The sequence below is a fragment of the Gouania willdenowi genome, chromosome 10, assembly GCF_900634775.1.
Source record: "Gouania willdenowi chromosome 10, fGouWil2.1, whole genome shotgun sequence".
Taxonomy (NCBI): domain Eukaryota; kingdom Metazoa; phylum Chordata; class Actinopteri; order Blenniiformes; family Gobiesocidae; genus Gouania; species Gouania willdenowi.
Window position 1 is genome coordinate 16,657,128 of NC_041053.1, and position 23,446 is coordinate 16,680,573.

General features: G+C 40.3%; 1 protein-coding gene and 1 pseudogene across 1 annotated transcript; both read right to left on the minus strand.

The window, feature by feature from the left end:
* Window positions 1-10,104: 10,104 nt before the first annotated feature.
* On the minus strand, window positions 10,105-17,914 carry LOC114471294 (protocadherin-10-like). The gene is given in 8 exon segments (XM_028460003.1): window positions 10,105-10,688; window positions 10,920-11,047; window positions 11,960-12,018; window positions 15,193-15,533; window positions 15,536-15,785; window positions 15,787-16,560; window positions 16,562-17,650; window positions 17,652-17,914. Coding segments are annotated over 8 exon segments (3,009 nt in total). The 5' UTR covers window positions 17,715-17,914; the 3' UTR covers window positions 10,105-10,383.
* A 3,387-nt stretch (window positions 17,915-21,301) lies between these two features.
* The window catches only part of LOC114470759 (protocadherin gamma-A11-like), a 3,256-nt pseudogene continuing 1,111 nt past the window's right edge, over window positions 21,302-23,446 (minus strand).

A 23,446-nucleotide genomic window follows, 5' to 3' on the forward strand; every position in this document is an offset into this window, starting at 1 on the left:
CCTTCAAATGAGAAAGGTCAACCGTTTAAAAAGGTGCAATAAAATATGATCCTCCTTTCCAAATCTGCGTGAAAATATTTAGCTGCGTAAAATAAACCGGCTTTTCCCTTAATTTCTAACTTAATTGTCCTCCGTGGAACCGTGCGTCCTGCAGCAAATTCACTGTGAGGTGTGCCGTTATGAGGGATGACGATATGCTGTATTATTGCCTCCGTGGTCAACAGTGACATCAAGTGACAGAATAGACACACATACCGATATGTTACACAACCTGCTTTGAGGCCGATATACTCTATTAATAATTAAAAACAATAGATTAATGTATTAAACAGCAACAAAACAAATCAGTGTTAACAAATCTTTATGCAATACCTAATATCACCATCTGAAAGCCGATTCAATACATCTCTCTTTATTTAACACATTGAGTGATTTTAATGAATATTAACAATGTTTTATTATTAATATAAATCATAAAAACTCACTGAATGACATACAAAGGGACAGGGCCTGCCTTGTTCATTTCAAATTAATGTTTAAATCAGGTATCACACCTATTAATTGTTATAAAGTGTCTAATACAATACAATTAATGCCTTCTAATGACATTTATTTAGTCAACATTTACACTGGCCTTTGCCTAATGTACAGAATGAAAATTATATACATATATATATATATATATTTTTTTTAGATTTATTTATTGTCTTAATATCATTAAAGAGACTGCACCATTCACCATTGGAGGAGTAGGATGAGAAGGAAGAAACAGAAAAAGAATAGGAAGAGAAAGGGTGGGGGTGAGGAAGAGGAGGAGGGAGAGGAAGAAGTGGAACAGGGAGAAAGGGAGGAGAAGATATATAATGGAGGAAGGTGAGGATGTTGAGAGAGGACATGAGGAAGAAAATATAAGAAAGACATGGAGAATATGTAGAACAGGAAGAGGAATAGACAAAAGAGAAAGAGAAAGAGGAAATTTAGCAGGAGGAGGAGTGGAGAGAGAATAAAAGGAGGATGTGGGAGAGGAGGATGTAAAGGATGAGTGTAGAGGAGGATTTTTTTCAAAAGTTATTATTAACAAACACAAACATAATGAAGTCCCACAGTCATAACAATGACAACCACAGTGACAAAGGCTGAATTAAATGGCAGGTAACATTAACAAACAAAAGTTAAACAGAAAGTCAGCAAAAGCTAAAACCAAAATAATTCAGAGGCAGAAATGTAATAATTTGGAAAATTTTGACATCCGGTTTATATCAGACAGATTGTTTTTAATTATCTTTTGAAGCATTTTGAAAATCATGCATGGCTGCATTTATCTACACCTAAATTCATTTTCCAAAATGACAATTATACCTAAAACATATGTATCATTCATTTTTAAACCAAACTTAATCAGACCAAGCTTGTTGGGTTCTTTCTTTCTATGGACTTTATATTTTGTTAAGCGCACTGAGATAACTTTGTTGTAACTTGCGATATTAAAGTTGAACTGAATTGAATTGAATTGAAAAGACGCAAAACCCGAAAACAACAAATCCAATACTGTTATATAATCCAAAACATTTTGGTGTGTTTATATGTAAATGCATGCTCAATAGTATCAATATAAACATAATAAAAAATGGTTTCTCAATTCAATAATAAAAGTTTGATCTAAAAAAAAACATGACATGGGTAGAAAATATTTAACATTTTAAAATGAATTTCCTCAGCCTTTGGAGTAAACGCGAAACAATGAATATTTAATCGGAAGATGGTCAAAAGCAGCACTGGTTAACCTCAAGGAACTGCTCGGCGCCATTCCCCTTCACTCTCTTCACCTCAGACTTCAGGTTGAACTCTGGTTCTTACCACATTCAGTTTTCCGACGACTCTTCCATTATCGGTTGCATTAACAATGATGACAAGGAGGAGTACAGAGGTCTGAGCTTCACGACACCAACCAGCTGAAGCTCAACACCAGTAAGAACAAAGAGTTGGTGGTGGACTACAGGAGGAACAGAAGGCCCCCAGCCCCAGTCCTCATTTGGGCAGGAAGTGGAGAGGGTGGACTCATATATGTATCTTGGGGTCCACATCAACAACAAAATGGACTGCTTTAGCAACACTGAGGAAGGGACAAAGCAGGCTGTTCTTCCTGAGGAGACTCACATCCTTCAGTGACTGCAATTCACTCCTGAAGTCCTTCTAGTCTGTGGTGGCCAGTGCACTGTTCTATGCAGTGGTGTGCTGGGGGGAGTGGTGCCATCAACAAAATGGTGAGGAAGTCTGTGGTTGGATTGTATCTGGACTCCCTGGAGACAGTTGCTGAGAGGAGGACGAGGGACGCAATTCTTTCAAATTTGGAAAACTCCTCCCACCCTTCATAATGACCTTCATTCAACGCATCATCCCACCACAATGCAAGACAGAGCACTTAAGGCATTCCTTTGTTCCCACTGAACAAGATCTAAACTCATTTTAAAAGGTAGTCAATCAATCGTAGCGATACAAGGAAGTAACACATTGGATTTAAGGCAGACTTTATATGAATGTGTTTTAAAAGTGCTTTTATTAATAAAGACATTATTCTGACTCTGTCAGCTATCTAAGACGTCACCCACCGCGCGCCAGCAGACAACAAACAAAATGGAGAAGCTGGCAATAGAAATATTGATATTTTAAAGGTGTCGCTCACTGTGTTGACCATTTACCACAAGGCCCTTCTGGCACCTTTCACTGCAGTTGCCTTGTTAGCATTAGCTCTGCAGAAGCCTTACAACGACCATCAAATTAAAATGAAAAGTATGTGTAACCACTGCTCATTTAACATGAACAGATCTTGGTTGCAAGTCATTTTTGATATTAAAAATTATATTATTTTAATGTTGAAAACCATGCAGAAAAGTCAGGTATTGAGTATTTAAAATGAGAGCAGAAAAAGTTAACATCCTGTTATTTTAAACTGAAGTGTTGGTTGGACCTTAGTCAAATGAGATATAAACACAATTACCATTAAATGTTGTTTACGTCTTTATTTATGCATAATACATTTATAGACAAGAAACATGAGGAATATATGAAACCTCACCTGTACTACAGTATCCAGGTATTTTTTTTTCACTCACTGGTTACATTATTATTTTGACTAAAAAGTTACTGAATCAATTTCAAGTCACTGAATTGTTTTGGATCAAATTGTTGTAAATTAACCAATATTGTCCTTGAATTGAATTGGCAACAGCAAATTGTGATTTGAATTCCTGAAATGAATGTTTACATCCCTAGTAAATACTCTAGATACAGTCTGAGTAGATTTGAAGACATACCTGTATTAGTCGGAATATCCTTATTAAGGATGAAACTGAAATCGAGGTGGACCCTCTCTGCCCAACATCCCAAAGTTGCTCTTATGTCATCCAAAATAATGGTCCTGCATGGCCTCTTTGACCACGTCCTCCTGTCTCTCTCTCTTCTTCTTCCTCTGCTCTAGCTCTCCCTGCCTCCATGCTTGTTCTCAAAATGGCTGAACTGAGTGAGTGTGTTGCAGATAAAAGCAAGTGTGTTACAGAATTGCAAATAATGCACAAAGCAATGCTTTTGTTTAAGATATGGTTACACGTGTGGGGTGCTTGGCCTATGGGGCACTCTTGTTGTGTCGAGGCTTGGGTGATCGGCAGTGGACTTGGGGGAGGGTTGTACTGGCAACATTTGTGTGGGGTAGCGGCGCCCGGTTAGGGGAGCTTGGGTGCGCTTGCTTGTTGGTCTGTGGCTAGTGGGGTGGCCCTGCTTGGGTGGTTGGTAGCGCCTTCTCTTATCGAGGGGATGTGGGTGTCGCCTCCGTGCAGACGGTGTTGTGTTGTGGGGCAGTGCAGGCCCGTTGTGCTTTGGGGGTGAGGGGTGCTGTTGTGCACTGTGGGGTTGGTGTGGGTTGATGTGTGCCGCGGGTCCGTCTGCGCCATCTCACCACTCCAGTGGCCTGCTGTATGGACGTTCCAGGCTCACACCAGACAGGCCTCTTACTTGGACACCTCACCCCCAGCTGGTCTGGTTTACACTTTCACATACATCACACACCAGTCCAACCTTTGGGGGTCTGGATGGTGGGGCTGAAGGTGGTGATGGTGTGGGGGGGAGTCACTTGTGGCACGGGGGTGGCACTCCATCCCCTGGGAGGGACAACCTCTTGCTCTTCGGAGCTAATTCACCACATATGGTACACCTATATCCACAGGGTTTGGGTGGGGAGCGCTACCTAGGGTCAGGTCCAGAGTCAGCAGAGTTCAAACCCAAGGATAGAGGGAATTGTACAGGCATTGGGAGAGTCCATAAATCCTAAAGACGTGGACGACGTCCACCGATTGGAATTATGATAATGGGTTTTCTGCTGATTGGGTCTGGCATTTTCCTGATTTATCACAAACATCTGATTACATTGGCAGCAATATAGGAAGTTGCTTGTCATCCATGGAAGGGGCTGAGCTCTCAGAGCTCTCAATGGATTCCACCATGGTGAACTTTAAAATGAGTGGAGAGTTCATCTCAAGGAAATGACCATATTATTGGATTATTGATCAAATGACCAGGAACAAAAGGGCTGGCAGTCATGTTGTGGCTTAGCCATCTGAAAACATATTCTCTTATCTCATTCAGCCCCCTCTGAAAACACCCTGTCAAGGTCTATTTTGATCTCCACACTCTCCATGGATGGACTTTGATTCGACGCTCTGACCTGCCCTTATTTTACATGAACACCTGCAATCTGGGTCGGCTAACCTGGAGAGGAGAGGTACCCCCTTACCCTGCAAGGTCAATAAGCTACGGAGAGACCCCGCAAAGTGACTTTTCAGCCGCACCCCTCAATGCCCCCACAAAAACACACTGCCCCGCCACACCCGACCGCACCATCCAGATGTATATGTGCTCTGCATGGTGGTCCAGCCAATCCACAGAGGGGCCGCGCCTCCACCTGACAGGCCTGAATGTGTGATTCCACTCACCACCCTGTTATGGTGCCTCTTCATTCCCCAATTGGCAAAGCACTTCTCTAACTCCCACTCCGCAGTACACCCCGAACCTATACTGGCCCCACAGCGCACGGTGGCACCCCCCATCCCCCAAGCACAGGGAGGCGCCAGCCACACCCTCAAGCGGTTCAGGGAGTGACCAACATCGCAGGCCGCCCCAGAGAGGGCGCCCCGCTGTGCTTGGGGAGCGGCCCCGGCTTCAGAGACACCAGATCCTGCATCAGGACCAACACAGGACCGCATGGTCTGACGATACAAAACTATCCAAAGGGAATCGTCATCGGCCCCCCAACAAGACAGGACGCCACCAACCGCCCAAGCCGGGCCACCCCTAAATTTAAACCACACCCCCGCTCATTGGAGTTAAATGTTGATTTATTTTATTATAGCTTCCTGAGCCGGTGGTGTGCCCTCACGGGCTGGTGGACTCGGCAGGTGCGTTGGGCCGGTTTTGGTGGGGTCCTTCCGGTTCGGGCCTGTGGGTGTGGCGAGGGGTGCCACCCCACTTGGGCAGTGTCTTGTCTTGGCTCATCTTGCTCGCGACATGGGTCTCTTTACTCGCAATCTTCCGGTCATTTGTCAAAAGTGAACAACTGCGTCAATTAACACGTCAATGACCTCAGAATGACAAGTCCTTGTGTCAGGATTATGTATAGAAAACATGGTCAAAATACAGCGTATACTGGAGGGATTTTCTGATGCAATCTATGGCTAAAGTTTGGATGTAAATTGTAAGTTCTACAATGTGTGAGATTGATTGTAAAAGATTGGACAAGATTCACATTTACGCTTTTGCTGTTTATACTGTAACTTGATGACAGACCATTTTATTGCATTTTATACAGAAAGGAAGATACAACACTGCATATAGCACAAAGGAAAAAAAAAAAGTGTGTCAATGTCATTAAAGAATTAAGATAAACAATTTTAAAGTGTTTGAAAGCAATACTGTCAACATGTATATTTGATACTTTCTTTTTGAATGAATAAATAAAAATACATCACTTATTTATTGATGTATTTATTTACTCACTAGCATGCTTATTTGTTAATGTATTAATTAATTATTTATTATTAACATTTATTTGTTAGTCAGTCAGTTTTTATTGTCTGTCTTTTTTGTTTTCCTTTGTTGACTTGAAAAAAAAACATCAGAACGTTGTGGAGTGTTGCCTTATAATAATAATAATAATAATAATAATAATAATAATAATAATAATAATAATAATAATAATAATAATAATAATAATTTAAGGAGAAAAAAGTTTTGATCCCATATTTGAATTATTCTAAAAACGTTTAGTTGTTGAAGATGTTTGAGTTCTTCTCCCTCTCTTCCCACCTGTTGTTTTATTTAATTAATTTATTAGATTATATTTGTATTTTGACATGAATAACACAGTTTGCAAGTTATGATCACAGCTATCATCTCTGCACTTTTATATTTTATAATCTATATTTTATTATGACATTACAATGGGCATTTTTAAATTGACGATATGTTTATTTTTTTTAAATTGTGCTATGGTATGGCTGGTTGTATTTCAGTTGGTGTTTTAAATTCTCCCTTGTGGGCAAATAAAGTGATTTGAATTTGAATTTAATTTCTATAATTTAAAATACATTTTAAAATGAAAATTGTAAAGCTTATGAGGAAACGATTTTTACTCAACGATGCCCTCTGCTGGTTATTCATTCCAATTAGCAGATTATTATATTGTATGCTTGGACAATAATTAAAATATTCTAAATATGAACTTATTTGTAACACAAATCATGAAATACTTTCTGTACAATTTTATAAAAGTTTACATTTATGTATTTATTAATATTTGTGCCACGCAGTTTACATTTATTTAAATATATATAGTATATATATTATATTATAATTTTAGTATGTATATTCTGACTCAAATACAATATTTTACAGTGATTTGTAATTTTCCTGCATATAAACAAATCTTCCATGATACATTACAAATTTGACAATGTACGTTTGTTTGTGGCTGAATATAATTGTTCTCCATTTAGGGTTAGCACTGAAAATAATTTTCTCTTACGTTCCACAGGGGACAAACCATTTGTGCAACCAAAATTATGTCCTTGTTTGCTTATTATTACGGTGATGATTTATCTAAATAAATGGTATTTCTGTGGATGTTGTGATTTTGAGCAATGTTACGTCTGCCCTCTGGTGGAGGAAGAGTAGCACTGCAGGTAGACATAATAGAGCTTGTGAATGAGGATTTTCAGCACTGTGTCCGTGAACAGCTCCCAGAATGACCGACACATGACAGAGAGGTGGTCAGTCAGGCACCAGTTTCCTCCAAGGAAAACGTTTTTGTTAAATCAAGAAGCATTTTTTTTTTTTTTTTTTTTTTTAAATTAAAGACGTAGTACGTATATTAGTTCTGAGGCTGATAAAAAAAAAAAAAAAAAAAGTTGTCAATGCATTCACCTAAAATTACTCAATTGTTGATGCTTCTCGAGCAATTGATGAATATTAACCATATGGGGGCTCAAATTATTATTATTTCTTAAAACAATTACATTTTGACACTTCCTGCATGTCTACACCCTCCATATGTTCTTCAGGTCTTGGTTCTCAGTTGTAGAGAAGCATGTGCTTTAGTGTAGTGTGTGTTTATTTATGTAACTATGGACTGTTAGATCTCAAGTGGGTCACATTCGGAAGCTCTAAGGCAGTGATTCTCAACTGGTGGGTCGGGACCCAAAAGTGGGTCGCGGACCTGTACTGGGTGGGTCGCGGACAGCTGGTCAAAATTAAATAAATGCTTATTGTCTCTCATGTTGTAATTTATTTTGAAAGAAACTTTTCTTTTGACAGGGATGCTGTGAAATGCATGTTACACAGGGAAATATATAGATTTATGTTTGAAAAAAATATTGTAGATGTGTGTTTTCAAAAGCTATTTTTGAAAAAAAAAAAAAATTTGTTGGTTGAATTCTAAAAAAGTGGGTGGCGATTTAATGTCCGTGGCAAAATGTGGGTCTCAGGGTGAGACCAGTTGAGAACCACTGTTCTAAAGGGCATGTTGGGGTTTTTTCTTTCTTTCTTACTATGAACCATATAATTTATTAAGCGCGCTGAGATGACTTTGTTGTATTTTGAGTTATGTAAATAAAGTTGAGTCGAGTTGAGTTCAGATTCAGCCCCTCGGGCCTTGAGTTTGACATTTGTAGCTTACATTACATTGCCAATCTGTCCAAGGACCAACACAGAGACAAAAACAATGGTTCACCCTTTCTTCACTCAAACAAGTGCATTAGAAACACTAAATAACACAACACACACAGTTTTAGAAACTGCAGGAAGACACTGGACCCAGACTAACCTATAGGCACAGGGAGAACATGCAAACTCTCCTCATACAGACACAGCTACCAAGTGTTCATCCAGACCAGGGATGTCAAACTCATTTTCGTTCAGGGGCCAAATACAGAACAGTTTGATCTCAAGCGGGGCACAGATTTTATGCAAGAAAAACGTAATTACAACATTATTGTGCCCTAGTTTAGACTTTTACGTATACATTGAATACTAAATATGTAAGAAACCGACCATATTCAAGTAGTAAGTGATAAATATCAGTCCAAAGTATCTTCACTTTAATTTTTCTTAATTTTGTGACCAATTTCTATTTAATTAATGGGATATTATGAAATAATTTCAGGAAAATTGAAGAATTTTGTAAGAATTTGGATTTTTTTTCAACAGTTTAGTGTTAAAAATGACTTCATTCATATGATATAAGCACCGGGAAAACTGTGAACACCTGCAAATATTGTTGATTTTTACTTACACAATGATTCATGATTTCTCTGTCACTTCTCCTGCGTGGCGAATTGGATGCGCCAAAGGGCTGGATTTTGACCCCGGACCATGAGTTTGACACTTGTGATCTAGTCCCTCTTACTGTGACTGTGCGGCCTGAAATGCATTTAAAATTCCCTCTTTTTTTTAAAGTGTGAGGTCTTTCTTGTGTTTTTTATAGGTCTCAAAGGTGTTTGTATCTTAATCTTAAAACCCAACTCACTATAAAATGGTACCGTATGTAAAAGGTTGCACCTATATACTACATGTGCACCTGTATCAATGATATTTTAATTATTTAATACATTTATATCCTTTATTTTAAAAAAAACCTACCAATGAGAAACCCTAAACTCTCCTTGAAAGTGTTGATAACACGAGCAGAAAATAACCCAGTCTGACCTAAATGTTGGTGTCCTCTCTGCTGTCCCTGTGGATCACGTCACTGCTGAGAAGGTTAGCCTGCTCTCTGCTGACTCCCCTTTTCCTTATTAACCAAATTATTTTCAATCTGAGCCACAGGACGACCTAATTACCCTGCCTGTGTTTCTTTGGCCAGTGGCCATTTCTCATTTGTTGATGCTGGAAACCAATTCCCCGAGAAGATAGAAAAAGGGCAAAAGGGAGAGAAGCCATAGTGCCCCCGGCTCACTTTCAGGTGTGGCATTTAGAGTTTGAACCCCTTCCCATGCACATCCCCCCCCCAAAGCAAGTATCTGTGTTCGTCGTCTTAATTAAAGTGATATTTCGTGAGAAGAGCTTCTGTTTGTTCAGTTAATGAACCCACTATTCTCTCAGGGCAAATGGAAATGCAAGTACTCCAATTAGCATATGTTAGCATTTTACTATGTTTATTCCTCACTGTGGAAAACAGCTTACCATGGCGGAAAGCTTTTCGCCCTCTGCAAAGAGAAACTGCAGAACTTTTTCACCCCAATATAATTGACTGGAGCTAATTAAACACAGATTCAAAGGATGTAACCGTGTGTGTGTGCGTGTGTGTGTGTGTGTGTGTGCACTCCCTAACTTGGCTTCCCATCCCAAACTCAAGCATTTCATATAAAAAAATACTTTATTCTTGTAAATGTTTACAGTACATGTGTGGGGGTAAAACGCCCCCATCGTTACAGTAATCTGCTTTATGGTGCAGCTTGCATAAACATCACACAACTATTTGTCAAAATCACACAAACTGGAAGTAAAAACCAAGAAAAAGTACATTTTGTATTTTTTTTTTTTTTGTAAGATAAAAAATATGTCCATTAATAATGATGTGCAAAAATGATTTGAATCGCTAATCATTTTTAAAATATTTGGGATTAACTGATGCTTTAGCTTGATTGTCCAAATAATAATAATAACAATAATAATAATAATATATTGATGTTTTGCCTTGCAGTCCAAACAAACCATTCATCCATTTTCCTGTGAATTACATTATTTCACAACTGACCTCACACTACATTATCTCTACCTTCACTTCTTTAGTAAATGTCTTTTCTCATATAAGATCCTCCACCTTTGTACATCATGTTATTAGTCGTTGTACAGGTCATTGTTTATCATCGCAGCCTCTCCCTGGGGAGACATCTGCAGGCGTCGCTTTTTGCCAAAAGTGGAGAAAGAATTGTGGACATCCAGCTCGCTCCGCTGTGTGGTCGGCCTCAGGGTGCAAAAGCCCGAGGGAGTCCCAGGAATGTAGACGTTGTGGTGGTAGTCGGGTGGGGGGTGTGGGTGTGGGTGGGCTTGGATGGAGGGCTGCTGCTGCTGTGGAGGAGGAGTGCAGCGAGGGGTCCACGGGCGAGAGGTGAGACCGCTGGGTGAAGGAGACATCTTATAGTCTGTGGTGAAAATAGTTCAAAGCAACTGGATGAAAAAGCTGAGTAAACACATCTGGATTATTACTGCACAGCATTTATGCAAACAACCCCATGCAGCATAAATACACAGTGGAAAGCACATCTTGTATAATGCTGGTGGTCTAATGATGAGGCTCAGAGAACAATAAAACACATGAAAACATAATGCTCCATATTTGGTGGCTTTAATGCACAATGTTTGGTGTGTCTTACCCTTTGTGGCCCTCGGGCGTGTCCCCCAGGTCCAGTACTGCCCGGGTGCCATGGAGGTCACGTAGTTTTCTGGGTCTGCGTGCATGGCCTTACGCATAAGGGTGCCATCCATGTTGATAGAATTATAGCTGCAGGCCAAAAGATACTAAGTGTTTAACATTCCTGTTACAATGTCGAAAACACGAGTTCTCAACTGGTCTCCCCCTGGGACCCACATTTTGCCATGGTCATAAAATCGCGACCCACTTTTTTTTTTTTTTTTTTTTTTTTTTTTTACATTAAAACCAACCAAATTTAGTTTTTCAAAAATAGCTGTTGAAAACACACATATATGATCTTTTTTGAAACATAAATCTATATATTTTCCTGTGCAACATGCATTTCACAGCATGCCTGTCAAAAGTAAAGTTTCTTTCAAGATAAAAGACAAGTCCAACATTATTTTTGACCAGCTGTCATGCAAACCACCCAGTACAGATCCATTACCCACTTTTGGGTCCCGACCCACCAGTTGAGAATTGCTGGTTTAAAACACTACAGATCTACTGCAATCACAGTATTTGAAGTCACACTTAAAAACAATAGAAAATCTAGATCAACCATGTAGCACTGTGAGATGCCAAAGTTGGGATCTTATATTTGCTATAATGTCCCTGATAAATAAACATGGACAACATTTAAAGGAAGTGGGTTTGCAATCAGAGGGTCACTGGTTCAAATCCAACCTGGTCCTTCACTATGGGATGTTGAGCAAGCACCTTAACCCAAACTACTCGTGTTGTACTTGAGTTTGGATAAATGTGTCTGCTAAATAAAAATGCAGAATTTTAGGTTTAACTTAAAAGAAACTTTAATGTGATGGTCTAAAATAGTGCAAGTGCTCGACTACGTATTTACTCACATTTTAATAAAATACATCACAGCCATATTGAACCACACACTCAAATGTTTTTGATGGTTTAGCATTATGTGAAGCCGTGACGTGTTTTTTTTTGTTTTTGTTTTTTAATCAAAAGGTTAGACATTTTAAAAAAACATACCTTTTAATGGAGGAGTTCTTGTTCTTTGTGAGAGTCCAGTCTGTGTTTGGCTGCTTCAGCTGCAAGAAGAAATAACTGAGCATTAATTAAACTTCAAATATTTAAGAATTATTCATTTCATTTCTCATTAAAAAAAAAAAAAAATGTCCAAACATCAAGCAAATATATGGAAAAATGTAAAATGACATAATTTAACTTATTTTGAAATATTAATTATCTTTTGGTCTTTGGTTCACAGAGATCACTCACATTGCCATGCCCTTATTTAGGTGGTATCTGACTGCCATCTAGCGGACACTTGCTGAAACGCTGTTGCCTTCAGCTACTATTCGGCTGTCACTTGGTTTTCCTTTTATTCTCTGTGGCGCAGCGGGAATGCTGACAGGGAACACTGTGGTGATGTTTATTCCATGCACGAGTCCATAATAGTATGATCTGCATGCTCCAATAACTCACCTAGAGTTGTTAACGGAAAGACTGCAAAGTAAGCGCATTTAATCGGTATTCAAAGTACTCTGCTCACCATATAGGGGCAAAAACCAATTAGAGCCCCACCGGGATGAAACGAAACATGATTTTAATCTTCAAAGGAATCCTGGCCGGGGAGAAAATTAACAAAATTACGCGCGTCATTGTTTTGTAGCATGGGTTCATGCATTATTTTCCAAAATTAATAATTCCCCTAATGCTCCTCATGCAAGCGTTTTAATTAAAAGTCACACAGAGAGCCTTGGAAAGTTTTATAGCGCAGAGAATAAAGGCTCACACGCAGAGTGACGCCCCTCCGTGCCACTGTCGCGTGCGTCTTTCACGCATGACTGTGGATTCAATCTCACTTTTCACCTTCGGTTCATCAGCCGCAGCGTGTCAGTGCACTTGCTTATGTGCGTCAAGCACAGTTTGGCTGTGATTTGTCTTTCATGTGTCAAAGACAAACCTCCTGACGACTCATCTAAAGATGAATTAGCAGAACTAATTATTATCCTGAGGACGCGCCTCTTCTGAAGGAGGAGGAGAGCTGCAGGAAGATGTATGTGAGTCGGGAGTGCAGGGCTTTAGATCAGTGAATTAATATTAATATTTTCATTTTATTACAATGAGTGCACAACTCAATCGCCCAAAAAATAACTTATTTTATTGCACAATAGCTGCAAAACATGCATCACAAATATTGAATATCTAAATCCGAAGTGTATAAAGTATCGCTTCATAGTCAATGTTTTCCTTGCATATTTTTTTATTTATTTATTTATTTATTTTTATTTATTTTTTACATTGAATAAACAATCCTTTGGGTCAGCGATTCTCAACTGGTGGGTCGGGACCCAAAAGTGAGTCGCAGACAGCTGGTCAAAAATGAATAAATACTTACGTCTCTCATGTAGGACTCTTTTATTTTGAAAAAAACTTTTCTTTTGACAGGCATGGTGTGAAATGCATGTTGCAGGAAAATATATATTAAAAAAAAAAAAAAAAGATTATATATGTATGTTTTCAACAGCTATTATTTAAAAACTAAATTTGGTTGGTTAAATTCTCAAAAAAAAAAAAAGGTCGTGATTTAATGACCGTGCACGTGAGTTCCAAGTTGAGACCAGTCCAGAACCCCTGCTTTGTAGAGCCCTTTTACAGCACCTCTGGAAACAAAAACTTCTTCTTGTTCTTGTTTTAGCTCATTTATTTTGAACTTTTTGGTGGCTTTTATAGCTTTCATAAGCTCCTCCTCTATGACTGCACTTTTTCATTGTCTTTCATTTACTTGTCTTCTATGCTATTTATTTGTTTTAAGGACATTTTAGTATAATTTTGAAACTGTAAACTTGTTTTGTGTCAAGATATGATGAATCTCAAAGTGGTTCTTCTAACTAAGGCTAATGGAGACTTGATCTCAGGGATTGCATGGAAAAATCAGTACATTTCTATATAGAACAGATTCTACATGCATGCATGCACACAGACAGTTCTGGTCAGATCTGATTATTTCATGTCTCATCTCACCCATCAAAACACATTAAAAGGTGGGGTTCAACATCTAAAATAGGCCAAACCTCAGAAATAGATGACTAAGAAAAAAAAAAGCCTAAATCTGATATGTATTGTTGGACCAGACACAGAAAAGGGTTTAGACAAGCCTACTCGTGATATACCATGCGATAAAGGGTGTAAGCCTATAGGGAATAATAATTAATAACTTAATATGATCATCGTCCCTGAATGTTTTTAGTTTGAAAATAAGGAATTTATGGGAAACGGTCGATGTTACATTGACACATGTCTGGAGTTTGACTAAGCATCGTTGCGCACACACCTTCCTTCGTTTCTGTCCTCCATCCCAGCCAGCCAAACCCCCCCCCCCCCCCCCCCCCCCCCCCCCCCCGCTCCCTGCTCTAATGTGAAGCCACATGTCATCTCTTCAGTCTCAGAGGACACAGATCTACAGGCTGCCCACGTCTCGTTCCAGTCGTGTCCTTGTACCCCCCCCCCCCCCCCCCCCCCCCCCCCCCCCGTCTCCCCAAAACCGGTCATTATCTTTGTCATCAATAACGCTGGCTCCCACTCCCTTTTTTCCTTTAGTGTAGGCTACACGTAACATTGTTCTGTTTAACGCAGATCAGGTCGTGCTCGTGCCCTTGACGTGTCAGTGAGGTAATCTCTCCTTTGCTGTTAGTTTAGAGTTTAAGGAGGCGTGACGCGCACGCACACGCACTATATAGAAGAAGCCCGTCTTTCACCTTGTCCGTGAATAACCTTGACTTTTCCAGCTGCATGGAAGGTGCGCGCGCTGTGCTGTGCCAATGATCCACTCACGTTCACATGCATCAACTGTGAGAAGTGTTTAATTGTGTCATCTTTAAACCCACCCCCCTCTCTAGGCTTGATTGACATCTTTATTCCCGACACGCTCTGCGCGTGTCACGCTTTCATTAACATGCCAATTAAAAGCAATTGTCCAGGGTCTCATTTCATTCCCCGGCTTTAACAGAAGCTGGGCAGTTATTACCATGCATTAGCGATACTATTGAAGTAAAACAAAAAAAAAATGTGTGAAAAAGGGGAGACTTGTTTGGTTTGAGCTTAACTTTGAAGCTTGTCTGATATTTGACCTTCATGAAGGAATGTCATTCTTCAGGTTGCTGTCAGACACATAATCTAATGTGGGGGGTTTAAATAAAGGTGGATATCAGTGCTGAACGCGATCACTCATGACTCTGTGCGAATTTTGTCATATATACCTCGTTTGGAGTCGTCGCTCCATTGTTGACAGACGCACTCCGGCTTTGCGCGTTCCAGCTGTTTTCGGCGCTCTTTGCCTCGTTGTTCCTCGGCGTGCTGCTCGGGCTGCACGGCTTTAAAAACATAAAGTCACTTTTGGCGGATTCTGGTGTCAGACACACTTTATAACAATAGGACTGAGACATGCTGCTGTTCCCATTCACCTCCATGCAGTTGGTGGGCACTTTAGCGGAGGAGATCTGCAGGTTGAGGTTGGATTTTTTGAACACCTCTGGCGGAGGCTCGGGCTGAAAGCCCCCGCAGCAGCAGCAGGCAAACGGGGGCAGGTTGTACCCGCTCGGGTCTCTCTGTCCTTGTAGCACTTCACAGCAGCCAGAACAATGATAGCCACCAGGAAGATTAGGGATATGGTGCTCAGTGACACGATCAGGTAGAGGGCGAGGTTGGAGGGGGGCTGTGGGCTGAGGGTGAGATCTCCGAAGTCTGACAGGGACTCTGGTTCTCTGTCCACCACTGTGAGGACAATGGAGACTGTGGCGGAGAGCGGCGGCTGCCCGTTGTCCTTGACTAAAATCACAAGTCTCTGTCTTGTTTGCGTCTTTCTCCACCAAGCGCCGTATTGTCCTGATTTCTCCCGTGTAGAGAGCCACGCTGAGCAGACCGGGATCTGTGGCCTGCATCAGCTGATAGGAAAGCCTGGAGTTTTGTCCCGCGTCCGCGTCTAACGCAGTGATTTTGGTCACCAGGTACCCCGCGTCAACGGACCGGGGGATCACCTCCGTGGCCACGGTGCCATTTTTAGGAAGCGGTGACGCGATAACAGGTGCGTTGTCATTCTGGTCCAAGACAAAAACATTGACTGTCACATTACTGGCCAAAGGAGGAAAACCTGCGTCCTGCGCTTGGACCAGAATCTGAAAGTTTCTGAGTTGCTCGTAATCAAATGAGCGCAGCGCGTAAATGTTGCCGTTGTCAGAGTTGATTGAGACATACGTGGACACAGGCATGCCCTGAATCTGACCTTCCACAATAGAAAAGGACAAATAGGCGTTCTGGTTAGAATCGGGGTCGAAGGCAGATACAGAGCAAATGGAAGCGCCCGGGGCGTTATTCTCGGTCACATACACAGTGTATGAAGGCTGGGAGAACCGCGGGGGGTTGTCATTAATGTCAGACACTTTGACGAGGATGGTTTTCCTGGTGGAGAGCGAAGGAGAGCCTAAGTCTCGGGCTGTGAGTGTAATATTATATTCAGAAACTGCTTCCCTGTCCAGGAATTCACTGGTAACCAGTGTGTAATAGTTTTTAAAGGATGAATGTAACTGGAAAGGGACGTTACTCGGAATCTGACAGTCAACATTGCCGTTTTTCTCCTGAGTCCCGGTCCATGACGCTGATCACAGCTATCACCGTCCCCGGAGGTGCGTCCTCCTGCACAGGTGTGGACACGGATGTGAGGATGACCTCCGGTGCGTTGTCATTGACATCCAGGATGTCCACCAGCACTTTACTGTGCACCGCCACCGCCGACGGTCCTCTGTCTTTGGCTTGCACATATAATTCATACACACTTGCTTTTTCATAGTCCACAACGCCTTTCACTCGGATCTCACCCATGTACGGATCCACGGTAAACAGTTCACGCACCTTCAGGGGTGCGTGTCCGCTGAACGCATAGGTAACCTCCCCGTTTGCGCCTTCATCCAAGTCTGTGGCGTTCAGCTTCACCACCAGCGTGCCTCTCGGTGCGTTCTCTACCAGGCTCGTCCGGTACACAGAGCGGTCAAACACGGGCACGTTATCGTTGGCATCTAACACCGTGATGGTGATTAAGGCTGTCCCGGTGCGCTCCGGAGCCCCGCCGTCAAAGGCAGTCAGAACCATCTGATGTCTTTTCTGCTGCTCTCGATCCAGCGGGTTGTCCAACACCAGCTCAGCAAACTTGCTCCCGTCGTTGCGGGTTTGGATGTTCGGTATGAAGTGCTCGTTTGCGCTCAGCTGGTAGGAGCGCAGGGAGTTGGTGCCCACGTCCTGGTCCTGTGCGCTCTCCAGCGGGAAGCGAGAGCCGGGCGCGGCGGACTCCGTGATGTCCAGGTTAAACTCGCTCCACGGGAAACTGGGAGAATTATCATTAACGTCCAATATCTCCACTTCCACTCTGTACAGCTCCAATGGATTTTCTATAACCACTTGTAAGTGTAAAAAGCAGCTCGGACTTTGTTCACAGAGCTCCTCTCTGTCTATTTTCTCGTTGACAAAGAGGATGCCGTTTTCCAAATTCACTTCCAGATACTGTTTCTTTGCCCCGGACACGATGCGAAACCGACGGGCTGACAGTTTGGCCACGTCCAAACCCAAATCTTCAGCAATGTTGCCCACGAACGCTCCGTGCTCCAGCTCTTCTGGGATGGAGTAGCGGATTTGTGCAAGAACCAAATCCACCACACAGGCACAGAAACAGCAGGCACACAACCAAAGCAGTCACGGGCACCCAGCTGCCTCTGGAGAGTCTGTGATCCATCTCAGCTGCGTGCGTAAAATCACCTCAACAAAACATCTTTGTCCTCATAAAACCAGGCAGCACATGGAAAACCGAGTGTGTGACAAAAGAGAGAAAGGAAGAAGAAGAAAAAAAAAGAACCCAGATTTCAGTTTGTTACATCTGTGCGTAAAAACTTTAAACTGAGGATGAGCCGAAGGAGGAATAGAGAGCCTCTCTGCGCTCTGTGCGCAATAGCTGCTGTGTGAACGGTGCAGAATAGTGCATGCGTCTTCAGTGTATTGGAGCAGACGAGAGAGAGAGAGAGAGAGAGAGAGAGAGAGAGAGAGAGGGAGAGAGGGGGGGCTCTAATTACTCTAGACATTAAACCCGTTTACGTCCTCGTCTCAGTGCCTTTGACCCATTAAAGAGACAGGAAGGTGTAAGAATGACACCAAGTCAGAGCCGGATCCGTATTAGAAGTCAAGCTGCGTCTGGTGTCATTTTCTTCCTGCTGAGGACCGAGAAGGATTTGACCTCCTGATCTTAAAGTGTACTTAAGCCTTATAGACCACCAGTAATATCCAAAAAAAAAAAAACAGTATTGGACAGGCTACCAGTTTGCTCCCAGGGACTCTTTAATAATTCTTTCTAATTAGAGTCCTTTGAAGTTGAATGCCCACACTGCAAAACAGTCCCATTCATTAATCATCATCATCATCATCATCATCATCATCATCATCATCACACACACTCACACACCAAACTGGGTTGTGTAAGAACAATCTTTGATAGGCCAGGATGTTCATTCCAATCACTTTTTTATTTATTTATTTTTTTAGATATTAGAGCTTAAATGATTGCATTAACAATCCCGAGAGGACAATACAGCCAAACAGGCATTACACATGTGTAAATCACTTAAGTACGCCCCAGTGTGTATCAACACAATTATCATAAAAGCAATGTCATAAATCCTTAATCATACTTGTCTCTAATCAGGTATTAGAGTCAGGGGTCAGATATTTGTCCTATCGATGATGCTTGCACATATCTGAGGGGAACAAAGGAGACACACGTGGATGCAGATTATAATTGACACCCATAGATCAAAGTGCTATCATAGTGTTCTTCATGGAACAAAGAGGGCATCTCCTTGTGAAACACGTGTTTGATGAGATTTAATCTTTTGCCTGTTAATCCTGGTCAGTAAGACAGCCACTGAATGACAGGGAGCAGGGCGGGGAGACTGGGAGAGGAAGTGAAGGACGTCTTTGTCAGTTAGACTCCACACGAACACGAGTGGCATTCTAATTCTGATGGTGGCTGGAAATCTGAGTCTCTTCTTAGAGCTGATGACATCTTTAGCCCTCCTCATGGGCTACTTCTGGAATTCATTTCTCTGTTTACTAGCATTCTCTTAAAACCTGCTGCTAAAACCCATGACCCCACTCCTTATAAACTTGATTGTTGGATGCTGTGATTCTTAAAAAAACCCAAAAGAGGATAGCATCTAGCATCAAGACAGCCTTATAAATAGTATTTACGCTCTCAATGGAAGGACAATTTGGAACTCCATTTGCTAGTCGTGAATTTAAACAAAAAACATATACAGCAATAGTTCCCAAACTGGGGTACGTGTACCCCTAGGGGTACTTGAACACCTCTCGAGAGGGTACATAGCAACATTTTTTTTTAACATTATAAAGTCGATTTTTTTGATTTTTTTTACACGCACATAGACTTTTTTTCCTCTTCCAGCAATAATAATTGTGGCACAACTCTTTAACATACACCAAAAGGTTGAAGTTCAAGTTTTAAAATGAGCAAAACATCAGAAATAAATGAATAAAAAGGGCCTAATTTCAAGTTTAATGTTGGACAGACACAGGAGGAGTTTAGACAAGCCTGCAGACACAAGAATATATAACATGAGCTAAGGGTGCTGATAAGAAATAAAGGCTGGGGCATGGGGCAATAAAGTTTGGGAAACACTTGCTCAAAGATGATAAATTCAACAAAACAATCGTCTGTATGCATTAAGAAATTACAGTGACAACCACAGAATGAAGTCTACAACCCATCTGGTTTGGTTTTCAAGGTGGTCAAAAGGTCAAGACTTAACTCTGAAATAGATCTATATCAATAATTACATAATGGGAAGTACCCTCATCAGTAAAAGTTGATATCTCCATCCTTTTTCTTTACAAGAGCAGGTCTAAAACACCCATTCCCATTTTGAGGGGAGAAAAAAGAGAGAAAATCCCAAGGTTTTAAACAGGCAGAAAACACAATCTGCTTGTAGACTTAACCTCAGCAGATGGTTAAGCTTCTCCAGAAATGATTACATTTCTGGAAGAGAAGAATCACCACCAACACAGTTCCATTGGTTTCCCCTTCTTTTAATTAACCGGAGTGAAGGATTAGTGTGCAGCTATCCGGGATCAAACCGCTCTCCGACAGAAGAATACAAATGTTTTGTGATAAATAATCCCAAAGCAGTGCGCCCGCTGGTCCCTCGTTGCCTGTTACATTAACATGCATACACGGAGCATTAAGCCGCTCTAATCCGACCCCTGTCACCACTGCTTATAGCCCACTGTCCGATGGTGAAGAGCAGCCTTCACTTTTTCTTTTTTTATTTTTCTGACCTGCATGGGCTCCTTGTTGTTCTGATGGAGGAGCAGAGGCTGAAACTACAGCTGGTGTTTACATAGAAGATGGTACATTTGGTGTGGTTAATTGGTTTGTACTGCTTTATTATCAGAACAAGAAAACACGTGGTCCAAAGTTGTTGACAACTTTATCTCCATCTTACTGGATTGTACACAATGAATGGAAATGAAACACTATTGTTTTCTTTTGTGATCTAGTGGCGCCACCTGTTGGATAAACGTTGATAGTGAAAACCGTGTGACAAGGCTTGTACAAATAATAAAAAGGACCAATGTTGTGTCTTTACTTAAAACAAACGTCTAATAAAGTGCCATTTCCAAGATGTATTTTCATATTATATTTGAAATGTATTATGATATCAATAATAACAATATACATCATTATTAATACAAGATAAAACAACAACACTTTACTTGAAGTTTTATATGACATTACGGTGTCATGTTATAACACGACACTGTCATTGGCTTTAATAGGCGTCCTGTCATTCGTTAAACTAACCGTAACACTATACCCAATCCCTCCACCTAACCCAAAAGACGCCAAACATAGCTCCAAGGTGTCATAATTTAGTGAACGACACTAATGACAGCCTTCATCACATCTTATTTATGCTGATGACAGATAATGACAACATAATGTCAGCCCATAAAACTTCAAATAAATTGTTACCAATAAAACTTTATTGTTATGTCACAGCAGCACAAGAAACAAGACTTAAGAAGTACTGAAATTGAGATTTAAAAAAAAAAATTAGACAATTTACACATAAAAAAATGAATTGATTTATGCATTGAAAACTATAAAAAAAAAAAAAAAAAAAAAAAATAAGGAAAATTGCACTGCTTAGATTAAAAAAAATAGTAATACAGTAAAGTCGGAGGAGTCGTCTTTGTAAAGGATGTTTGAGTTATATGAGTCCAGCCAAGTTAATTATCAAGGTGAACTCACAGCTACTTGTGAGTCTCCACCTTCTCAATGTCCAGTCCTTGAATGTTCAAAAGTGGGATCTGGGTCAGCCTCCTCCTCAGGTTGATCACCATCTCCTTTGTTTTGTTGGCTGAGCTGCAGGTGGTTTAGTTCACACCAGCTAGTAGTAGGAAAGTAGGGTGTATGCAATGTAATACACTCATATTCCTACTATAATCTGGCAATGTGCAATATAATGATGACCTGAGCCTCTAGGCCAAACATTAGCAACTGGTAATCAGTTGTCACATGCAGCCCCCAAAACAAAATTGTAATTCATAAAGATGGAAGGTATACAAAGAACAATATAATACTATATAATAATATAAAACTCTAGAACAGTGGTTCTCAACTGGTCTCACCCTGGGACCCACATTTTGCCACGGACATTAAATCGCGACCCACTTTTTTGGAATTTAACCTCCAAAACTTAGTTTTTCAAAAATAGCTTTTGAAAACACACATCTATAATATTTTTTTCAAACATAAATCTATATATTTCCCTGTGTAACATGCATTTCACAGCATCCCTGTCAAAGGAAAAGTTTCTTTCAAAATAAAATACAACATGAGAGACAATAAGCATTTATTTAATTTTGACCAGCTGTCCGCGACCCACCCAGTACAGGTCCACGACCCACTTTTGGGTCCCGACCCACCAGTTGAGAATCACGAGAAACACAGAAAACAGAAAAATGCGCAACATGTCAAGAAAAACACAAAAAGTAACAACAAAAACACAAAAAACAATGCAAAAATGATTCATAACACACACAACATTACACAAAATGACAAGAGAAAAAAAAAAAGAAAACATAAAAACACACACAATGACTTCAAAAAACACAAAAATCCATCATATTGATGAGAATATTTACAAAATGAGTTTAAAAACACATGAAATGTGTTTTTTCAAGCTTGCATTAATGCTCAGATTACTCATTTGTCTAAATGCTGACATCAATGTTGATAATGTGGCCCTCAGATCAGACAATCACATTTTTGTGGCCCGCGCTGAGATAGAAGTTGCCCATCTGTGCACTAAGCAGCAAGCATCATGCACACTTTAGCATTACAACACTTTGATTAGCACTCTTGCACTTTATAATCAACAATATATAATTGTCATCGTCCCCAAATTTCTAGATTTATCTTTGCACTATATCACATAGATTTTTCACGGTTATTGTATGTTACCTGTCTATTTATTATGCTCTGTGTTTTATTCTATTACTGATGTTTGTTTCATGTTTACACCAACCTGCTAATGGGCCAGGGGATGGCTACAATCCCATGTATTGTAATTACATGAAAAGGTTTTATTTTTTTAAAAACATTAAAATAAAACTCACCAGTCCCTGATGACCTCCGACACTCGATGGCGGTGTCGTCGGAGAATTTCTGGAGCTCCTAGGGTTCGTGAGGGTGAAGAGAGAAGAAGAAAGCACTGTATATTGCCTAAAATAGGTATCTCTTGAAAAGGAGACCGAATTGTCTCAATTGTACCATACCTATATATATATATATATATATATATATATATATATATATATTAGTTTATTCATTATGTGTGCCCTTTGCAAATCATTCTTCAATTTTGAAGAGAGGATTTGAACAAAAGCAATCCATCCATCTTTCTCTGATCCAAGACGCCTCTTTAATGAGAGGTGATAAATCTTCATTATCGATTCACACTATAGAACTAAGCAGCATCTCTTTGTAATCATTATTTAACAAATTGTCTCTTTTTGGTTGTAGCAAAGCAGGAAAGTGACCGACAGACACAAATCATATTTCAATTAAACTGTCATGTAAAGTGTCATTTCACATCACACTAAAGTTGCAACTAATACCAGTAAAAAGTTGATTAAACCACTGAGTTTCAAAGGGCCCATAATAGGATGGACATCAGTGTAACCCTTAAAAAAGGTAAAAGAATGAGTTTTTGTATCAAAAGATTGGTTGTTTTCTAAGTTTTAACTGTGAATAAAATATGTGTTATAGGATTCTTTCATCTTAAACATATCATTTTAAACCAGGTAGTTCATTATAGGAACACAAGTTCATTAATTTAATTAGTTATTTATTTTAAGTTAGATTCAAGTTAAACTTGGTTAATATTTAATTAA